The sequence below is a fragment of the Arvicanthis niloticus genome, chromosome 22 (assembly GCF_011762505.2).
Source record: "Arvicanthis niloticus isolate mArvNil1 chromosome 22, mArvNil1.pat.X, whole genome shotgun sequence".
Lineage (NCBI taxonomy): Eukaryota > Metazoa > Chordata > Mammalia > Rodentia > Muridae > Arvicanthis > Arvicanthis niloticus.
The window spans coordinates 12,434,419-12,444,235 of NC_133429.1; the positions used below are offsets into that span (position 1 = coordinate 12,434,419).

General features: G+C 39.1%; 1 protein-coding gene and 1 non-coding gene across 17 annotated transcripts in view; both read right to left on the reverse strand.

Annotated features, from left to right (window-relative positions):
- Mybpc1 (myosin binding protein C1) overlaps positions 1-9,616 on the reverse strand; it is an 85,739-nt gene extending 76,123 nt beyond the window's left edge. For all 16 annotated transcript variants that reach the window (XR_013106287.1, XM_076919919.1, XM_076919923.1 and 13 more), the window contains exon 1: positions 9,464-9,616. Coding sequence is in view for 15 of the 16 variants with exons in the window: in XM_076919919.1 (XP_076776034.1) it covers positions 9,464-9,488 (25 nt within the window). In the remaining variant the exon portion in view is untranslated. The remainder of the gene's footprint in view (positions 1-9,463) is intronic.
- Positions 8,515-8,629, reverse strand: LOC143436511 (U5 spliceosomal RNA). The gene has a single exon (XR_013106479.1). It is a non-coding gene; the product is annotated as a U5 spliceosomal RNA (small nuclear RNA).
- Positions 9,617-9,817: the final 201 nt, after the last annotated feature.

A 9,817-nucleotide genomic window follows, 5' to 3' on the forward strand; every position in this document is an offset into this window, starting at 1 on the left:
CTTATCCAGATAACCGCTGCTGATCTCGAAATTACAGGGGCCACTGGGGAGGCAAATGCATTCCTATCAGCTTCCCAAGCTGCCTCACTAAGGTCTCTGAGATGTACCAAAGTCTTGGTAGAGAACAGAACACTGGCCTTGGGGGAGGCAAGTTGCCTAAACAAGCAACTTTAAAGATGTTGCTTGCCCTTTGTGTCTACCTTGTGTTTGCATGGCCTTGAAAGTACATGTTTTCTTGATGCTGGCTGTTCTCGACGATGAATTAAACCCTCTGTAGCTAGTCTATCGGGCCATGTGCATAACAGCAGAAGGCGGGGTTTCATCTAGTGATGGACAGCACAGTAAAAGCAACCTTCCAGCAAAGAACAACAGGAAAGCTACTAATTCCTTGATGGTAATTCAAAATACAAATACAAACTCATTTGACACAAAAACCAGTTTGGATTCATGTTATGGGATAACATGTTCTATCTGTAGTGTAAGGCAAAGTTAAATTATATGCACTGTGATTTGTTGTTCACTTTTGGTTTTTGAGATGGAATCTAATGTAGCCCAGGCTATCCTTACCGCCGCTAGATAGCTAAGGATGGCCTTGAAATACTACTATCTTCCTGCCTCTATTTCCCAGCTTCTGGGATTCCAGGCCTTATATAATGACACCAAATTGTTTCATTTTTAAAATGTAGAGGAGATTTTTTGTTTTATTTTGCTTTTTTTTTTTTTTTTTGTTTTTTTTAAAGTACAGATATATTACATTTTAGAAACATTTCTATTCAGTATTGGTTAAAATGATTAAGATTACCAGGTTCTAGAACAAAGTGAACCCTTAGCATTGCAGACAGCCCTGCTCTTCAAAATGGCTTAACCCATGTAATCTAGATTTATCTGGCCACATATTGCTGAAGACTCTAAATAGACAAAGTTTAATTGTGCATGGATTCTGAAGATTTCAGTGACTCACACTTCAGCTTGATGGAATTTCCCTAAATCCACAGGGCTTTAAAAAAAAATCTCTCAGTTAACTTGTGTTTTTGTTCAAATTGTCCATGTTTCAACTCACGATGCCATTCCACACTGAAAGAGGATGAAGATACAGGAATGGTCACACAGCAACAAGTACAAGTTATTTCACCCAGTACAATGACTTTCTTTCTTTACCTCCTGTTTCCAAAGACAATCAAATGAGGTCAGAATGACCACTGGGTAAAACTGGGCATGATTTTAAGAAATTGAAATATGTTTAGCACACATCATAAGGAAATGATTTTACAAGTGATTTGCATCGTCAATATATTTTTCTCTTTAAACTCCCCCACTTTGTCTTACCCCGGGGTTCTGTATTATTGATTCTGTTTGTAGTCAGAGGTTATGGGATAAATCTCTCCAAGGCCTTCACCCGAGTGCCTGCTGGGGCTCACTTTGGGTGACTTTTTAAAAATAGAGGAAAGCGCCAGGCAGTGGTAGCGCACGCCTTTAATCCCAGCACTTGGGAGGCAGAGGCAGGCGGATTTCTGAGTTCGAGGCCAGCCTGGTCTACAGAGTGAGCTCTAGGACAGCCAGGACTACACAGAGAAACCCTGTCTCGAAAAACCAAAACAAAAAAATAAAATAAAATAAATAAAATAAAAATAAAAATAGAGGAAAGCGAGTCCTGATGCCAAATGGGATTTTAGAGCAATAAACCAGTGGCACTCAATTTGTTACACATCCCATTCGTGTGCAGTCAAGACTATCTCTTTATGTCATTACCTGAGAAAAAATGAGAGTTAGGAAGATTGACTGCTAATGGCAGCTCTAGAAAAATCTTATGTCCCTCAAACCCAAGTCATAACTGTTGGTGATATCCAGTTATAGGCTCAACTATTTTCAGCTAAGTGGGAAAGGTCATGTAAAGAAATAATTCCATGTCCCTTCTTTCTGACATCTGAAGACCCTTCAACACTATACACTTCAATGGGAACACAACAGAGACCCTAGAGTATAGACCCCTTTTTATCTGAGCTGTGTAAAAAAAACTAAGAGTTTTCACTTTGAGTAAAAGAAGCACATACTCCTGGTGGCCACAGTGGCCATCACAATAATACCAGCTCCAACTATTGTGTCATTGCCTACCCGTAACCCCAGCTCTCAAGAAACAGAGGCAAGAGGACTGCCAAGTTCAAGGCCAGTCAGAGCTCCACAGAAAGAACCAGGCTAGCCAAGACTACAAAGCAAGACTCTGTTTCAAAAACCAACAACTAAAACAAAAGACAAAACAACTCTTATTTGGTCACCTGTTATAAATTAACAACACGTAAGGAGGAAGCAGCCAATGTTGTTGGGAATAACAAAGCTTCTATCACATGGAAGGTGTTGAATACCTTATGTTCGACAAGGGTTCTGGGCTCACTGCCTGCAGTCTTGCTAGATGGTAGGTCTTGTTCTGAGCACTTTACCTGATTTATTCCCAGTTTGCAAGTCAGGTATTATTTTAATCACATCTTAGAAATGAGAGAACCAAGGCATAGAAAGTATATGGAACTTAGTCCAAGGCTCAGCAGGAATTCAAGCTCTCTAGAATGTTCCATTAGTACCGCACAGTAATGTTTGATAAGAATACTATTTAATATATATGGAAAAAGGCCAAATATATACAGGACAAGCATAAAGACATCCAATCCCAACTATGATAAACTAAAATGTTCAACTCTATAAGTAAGAGAACTTTTGATATAAATAGGACATCAACTATGGCATGACATTTATAAAAGACAAAGACCATAAGCAGAGCATCCTGGAGAATTTGAAGAGGAGGGGTTTGATGCTATCTGGAGAAGGCTTGAATGACTTTGAAGAAGTAAGATGTTTAACCCAAACAGATAAATAAATACAAATAAAAAACGAAGTAAAACAAAACCATAAGATCTAACACCTGACACATGAAATGTAACTTTAGATATTTCATTCGCATGCCAAACTGGCCTATTAAAAGATTCTTAGGGAGCATAAAAGGGCAATAGTCTTATCAAAGCAGAATTAAACTTGAAAGGCACAATGAGAGTCAGCTTATAGTTGGCTTCTTGTGAACTCATCTTAGAGGGAGAAATACACACGGGGCGGGATGAACCTTGCCTGCTCCCTGCTAACTGACTCAGCCCCTATGAGATCTAAAAGCTGGCTCTGAAATCACATGCAGAGACTGTGAGAGCTCTAGAGGCCTTATGCATGGGAAGAGCCTAAAATTTGGCTTGTTGTCTATGTGTGTGGCAGTGTAAATGAAGTCTCTGTGAGTTAAAGCCTGACCCCGTCTACGCAGAACAGATTCAAGTGGGACAAGACAATAGCATCACTTTGATTTAGGGGAGCTGTCTGTTAAAAATAAAAATAAAAATAAAACTGGTGAGGGCAGAGGTCATATTCTCTCTGTTTATGAAATAATCTGCCCCCTCCAGGAAATTAAACGGCCAGGTCTTGGTTTTTCTTCATAGTTTGGTCTTTGTTAATAGGTGTGCTGTCAGTTTTGAAGAAATGGCTCCTGAATGAAAACTAGACTCTTCACAATTTACCTGACTCAGAATAACACAATTTGGTAACTAACTTCTTGGGGGTAATATTGAGTTTTCCCAGGATGCTACTCTGAACCAACTGAAGGGTTTCAGGAACAAATAAAAGATCTTACTGTATCAAAAACTGGCACTGAGTGATGGTGAGACAGGGCTGATTTCTTATTGCTAAGACTTTCACTCTGATATTTGTTATCTAACACACTCAAGTGCATCTAGAGATGTGGCCTAGAATTAGAATTAGCACAGAAGTCACTGATGGCCAAGAGTCATCTTAGTGTCTCTTAATATAGGCTTCATAGAGAATTAGGAAGGCGTGCTGGTAAAAATGGAAAATTTTAATAATAGTAAAATCTTCTTGAGAGGTCCATAAAGACTCTAAGTTGTCATTTTAAAAATAAACTGGTCATAAGTAACTCATGTTAAAAGAACAAGCATGCTTTCTATGTTTGTAAAAGCAAGAGCAATAACTTCATACCTACTTCCTCTCATGGATCTTCTAAGATTTAAAAGAATGTATTTGCAAGAGTATTGCAGAAGATTGTTTCATCCGAATTCTTAGGGAGATGATTTATTTGAAAGTGACTTCAGTTTGGGTAGCTTATTCCAACATGAGTGTTGGAGGATGGTCTTTAAAATTGCCATCGATAAGGAAACACTGTAAACCCGGCGTTCCTACAGACCTTGAAAGTAAATACTTGAAACCTGGGAAAGATGGTGCCATCCTGTAATCCCAGCCGTGGAGAGGGCGAGGGACGAGGATGGTGGATTCCGGCCAGGATAAGCTACAGAGTGAGAAATGAAACTTAAAAATGAAAATGTCCGAGGGCCAGAGCCACGCCTCAGGCCCAGGGAACATTGGACCCGTTTACCAATCCCCTTACCCTTGACTTGCCTGCTATTCGAAATTCCTTGGAAACAAGAGAGAAGCATCTTCAGTCGTATGCGATGAGAAGCAAGAACACACTTGTTTTCCTACAGTTTTTTTTTTTTTTCCCTAAGCGATTTATTTAGAGAGATGGAGAGGAAAGAATCACCCAGCCCTTTATTTATCTCCCTAACAGGTGCAGTACTGAGGATCACAAAAGCAGGCGCTAAAAAAGAAGAATTCTGCCAAGCATTAAGCCCCTCTAGGGTACATTTACCCCAAGTATTCCTTCTCAAGCGGACAGCCCAAGCTTGCAGTGTGAATCTCCTGTATTTTGAGGTTAGCTCTTTTCTGAATGGGTTGGGGATGGGAGTGGGGATGTGGGTTGGGGCGGGGGCGGGGGTGGTCAATGCTATAGTCTCATTCCGATCATTTCTTTTTGTCTTGTTTTTAAGATAGCATCTTACTATGTAGCCCTGGCTGGCCTTGAAGTCTCCATTCTCCTACTTCAGCCTCCTAGATGTGGGGATTCTAGGCATGTGTTCCCGCAACACACCTGACAGTAGAACTTCTCCATTTCTCATGTGAATCTTTTATTTGGCAAACATGATCCTGTGGAGAAACAGATGCTCTTGACAAAAAAAAAAAACCAAAAAAACCCCAAAAAACAAAAAAACAAGGCCTCCCCTTTTTTCCTCTATTTTTTAACTTGCTTCTTATAAATTATTTACTTCCCTCTAATTTAAGATTATATATATTAAATATTATGTAATTTATATTAGTCTATTAAATATATACAATATATTTATATTATTATATAATGATATTTAATTTATTAATTATATATATATATATATATATATATATATATATATATATATATATTTAAAGATATATCTATATCTTTCCAAATCAAGTTTATTTTGGGACTTCAAATAAGCCATCCAGTGGCTTGCATGTGGAAACTGAAGGTCAACAAGTAAATATGAGAGGAGGCTTCCCATCGCTGGGCTCCTTTTCTGGCGATGACTAAGCCCCGAGCCACGCTGAGAAGTAGGCAAGAGGTGAAGGATGCCGCTTTAGATGCAGATTGGGTTTTGGACTTCCCAGAACATGAAAATGGATGTTCTAGGGACCAGGAAAGAAAAGTATAGAAAGTGAGGAAAGCTTCCAGACTGAAAATTGTCTCTATGGCCGTGTTCCCTCCTGCTCCCACTGAAAAAGACCCATGTAGACAAAGGCAGGATTGTACATTGACTGTTGACAGCTGATTCTGGAAGTGATCGGCATACACCTTCACCATTGTAGCCATGAAGGACCCTGTGTTGTCCTGTGCCTTCAGCATTAAAGAAAAGATCTGGCACGAAAAGAGGAGAAAATCATGACTCCACCATATATTTTGATCCACGTACAAGGTTTGATCTCTCCTGACAAGTTATGTATGCAAAATATAACAGCACTTGATATGATAAAAGTGAAGTTTATCTTGAGGCCCCAGTCCAACGGGTGAGGAAAGAATCTTTCAAGATTGCAGACTCTAACAATCAACAACTCCGTGCAGATTCTAAAGCACCAGGCCTTGTGCCTTTCACCATTACGTGCTGCAGGGCTACAATCATATTTATGTGTTTAAGAGTCATTCATCTTATTTGTGTATTTTAATTACATTTTATTTAGTGTGTGTATGTGTGTCCATATGTGCCTATGTGTGTCATTGTGAGCATATGGAGGTCAGAGGACAACTTGTGGTAGATGGTAGGTCTCATGGACGGAGCTATGGCTGGTAAGCTTGATTGCAGTTGCCTTTATTGGCTGAGCCTCCTCACCAATCCCGTATTATTTTTAAACTAATAAAACTTCCATCCCAAGAAGAAGGGTTATTGAAACTTTATTAATGTTTAGGTTGGTAGTTTCTTTTTGCCTGGAAAAGAGAAATTTTCCAGTGGCAGGTTATGTCTTTGCATATTAGGATCCAGAGAGGCAATTATCCACGAAGATGAGCAGAAGTCACCTTTTAGATCTCTCAGAAATGGAGTAAAGTCAGGCTTAAGTAATAGTGGAGACGTAAGTGAATCCACTGGCAAGGCACTCTGGGAGATTCCTACCAACCGAAGCATCCTTTCAACACCTTCTCTCACCATCTGATTAGAAAAACACAACAGCCTCAGGTTCTATATGAATGCAGACTGTAGGTCTGTGGAATAAATAATACAGTTGTCCAAATGCATATGCAGTGGGCAAAATGCAGAGTAGAAAATGGGAAATAGGTACTACTATTCTGAGCAAGGGTGTAGCTCAGGAGCAGAGCACACACCCAGCACTCATTTGAGGATTTGGTGCCCACCACCACCAAGGGAAAAAGATGCTGTTTCCCAAGGAAGTCCTTAAGAGAGCCAAATTTTCATGGCTCCAAACAGGAACTATACTAATTCTTTCTATTAGACTTTCTCCTTGAGGTTCAAAGCTGTACCCATCTTTCTCTTCCTTAGAATGACCCACTACCTGAAGAACTGACACCAGATTCCATGAACTAGGCCACTGCAGGTTGGAAGCGTCTAAGTGAGGTGTCCTTTGCACCTTTAGGTGCTGAAAACTCGGTCTCTTTGCCAGATCCTATCAAGACTCATAGCCTAGTGTTCCCAGCTGTGGAGAAGGAAGATTCGTCAAGGCTAGAGGAGCTGGTTCGTTGGGGGAGTGTCTACAGGTAGTTCCGAAGCATGGCATGTTTTATTCTTGGTGCTGTCGTTCACAGGTTCACAGGGCGGCTTCAGTGGAGTAACAGCCAACAGTATTGACTGTGAAACCACCTACAGGGTGTGTGGCTGCTACTACAGATCAGAGAAGCACAGAAATTACCATGTTCTTCTGGATGTAAACGACAGTGGTCCTTAAAGGCGACAGTCTCACGAAGGCAAATTGAAGATGCAGTTCCTTTAACAATCAGTTCTGCTGGTAAGGGAATTTAAAAAGGAAATCTCCGTACTTCCTCGGTGGCTTTTAAATATATCAGTGATGCTTTGGGGGATGCCACTTCCCACCAGCCAAACTGAAACTAAGCAAAGAGTCTACGGGTATAAAATTACTGTCCTGAGTGGAGGGGCCCCTACACAGACTATAAAACATAGTTTGACAGCACAAGAAACTCGTGGAGACTTTAGTATTCATGTGAATTTATATTTGAAATGTATAAAATATATATGAGTAAAAAAAATTATATCTTTTTTTTCTAGCTCTCATAATTTCAGTCTCTCTAAATGCAGACTAGATTTGGATCAAGTCTCCAAAGCAAACACAAACCATCACTGCATCCAGCAGGCAGAATGATTTAATTTGCTTTATTGGTTCTGCAGCCTAGCACCTGACTTATTAATCTTCAAGCTTTCTTGTTGTTTTCAATTGGGATTTCAAACAACAAATGACATTCAGACTGATTAAAAATAATCTTCTGTTTTCAGTTAGGAATCATAAAAGGCATTTCATCCAAGCAAGCCTCGAAGAGGCAGGTCAAGTGACCCATTAGATAAAAGGGAAGTTTAATACACATGTAAATCATTTGCATTACAAATAAGACACTTCTGCAGGGGTTACACACACACACACACACACACACACACACACACACACACACACTTTCCTGGAGTTGGCATTAAGTTCCCATATTAATGCATGCATTTGGTGTGGTTATTTTGGGACAAAGACTTCACCCATCAATGCTCTCTGTCACTAAATAGGGCCAACCTGTAACTGATCGCCCCAACCTGTCAGCACTGACTACCTAATTACATAAAGTAAAAACACTTAAAAGCCTTTTCAGAATTTGGTTAGCAGCTCAACTTCAGCTTCAACGTGTGGCATCTTTTGCAAAGTTCTTCACAATAACGGCAACAAGCACTTTTAGAAATTGAAAATAAGAAGCCCAAGTATTGTTTTTATGTTCTCTGCTAAGCCTGTGTACGTGTATCTGTGTGTATGTGCAAGTATGTTTTTATCTACAGAGGAGAAAAAAAAAAAAAAAAGATTCAAAAGCCCCAAGGGAAACAGATTTGACTTAAATGTTTACATTTTTGTGTTAGTCCCAAAGAAGCGAAACATCAGAAACTTGGCTTGTCAAAACCTTGGCTCATCAAAAACTTGGCTCAAGACTCAAAGGTATTCCTCTCCTCTGTAATCTTTAGTAAAGGATGAAAGATTTATATCATCCCAAGGGAAACCAGAGTATGAGGTAATATTTATAAAAGATGTTTCCATTAAAAGTTAGTTAATATATTTATGAGACTGTATGTTTCCATTATTTTTCCACTAACACCACATTACAAACCAGCAATTTTAAAATACTGATTATTTTAAAGAAAGGAGAAATTTTTCTTCGAATAAAGACTACTCCTTAATTGCCTTTCTTTTTTATTCTTGATTTTTTTTTTTAAAGGCTACATGTTTTAAGATTGTATACAGCAAAACTCAGAAGAGGCACAGCCTACCAATCATATTCAGAAAGATTTTCTTTTCTAGCAAGAATTTCAAAGCTAGGCTCCCAAAGAGTAGTCATAGAAGAATTTTTTACTTGTATATTTCAAATGCCTTTCTGTGAAAAAGAAGAAAAACTACAAATAATATCACAGATTCTTATTATTTGAAAACTTGAAGAAATTTATTAAGTGCTTGAAAAGCATCCTATCCTATGCTCCTGAAAACTGCAAACACAGAGTGGAAATTTAGAGAAACAAAGTAAAAAAGTCAGCTTGAAAATGCAGCCTTCTCACCGTGAGCACTTAACATCTTTGATTTAAGCATTTTAAGGACCTCTTGAAATTGAAGAATAAATTTTCCATTTAATCATTGGACTCAATATTGCTTTGTAAACTATCTTTTTCAGGTATTTCTCAGTTAATTATATAGTTTTTTGGACTTTTCACACTCAAAAAATTTTATCTTTGCATCTCAGTAATTCTATTGTTGTATAGTCTTTTTAAAAAATATATTAGATAACTGTTTAAAAATAAATACCAAAATAAATATTAGAGACTATAATAAGAATATTTATAGGTGTTCTTACCCTCTTTCTTAGTGGGTTCCGGCATGACCACAACAAAAGATTACTCTCCCAAAGGTTTTCTCCTTTCTAGCAGCAGTTGACAGAAACCCCAAGGGCAGCAGAGAGATGGTGCGGGTCAGCGTGACAAGCAGCTGCTGAGATGTGGACCATTTTTATACAGGCTCCAACCATCAATCATGTTGGCGCCTCCCTTCTTCGGCACAAGGATGCTGAAACCTGACAGCTCTGGGACCTTTCTCACATCTGTTGTCTGCGCTCTGCTCTCTCGCCTGCTGGAAGGACTCTCCTGTCCGTCTCGTGTGGCAGATGCGAGCATCTCTAACTTTCTAAATTCAGCTGTGCCTCGTGCTCTTT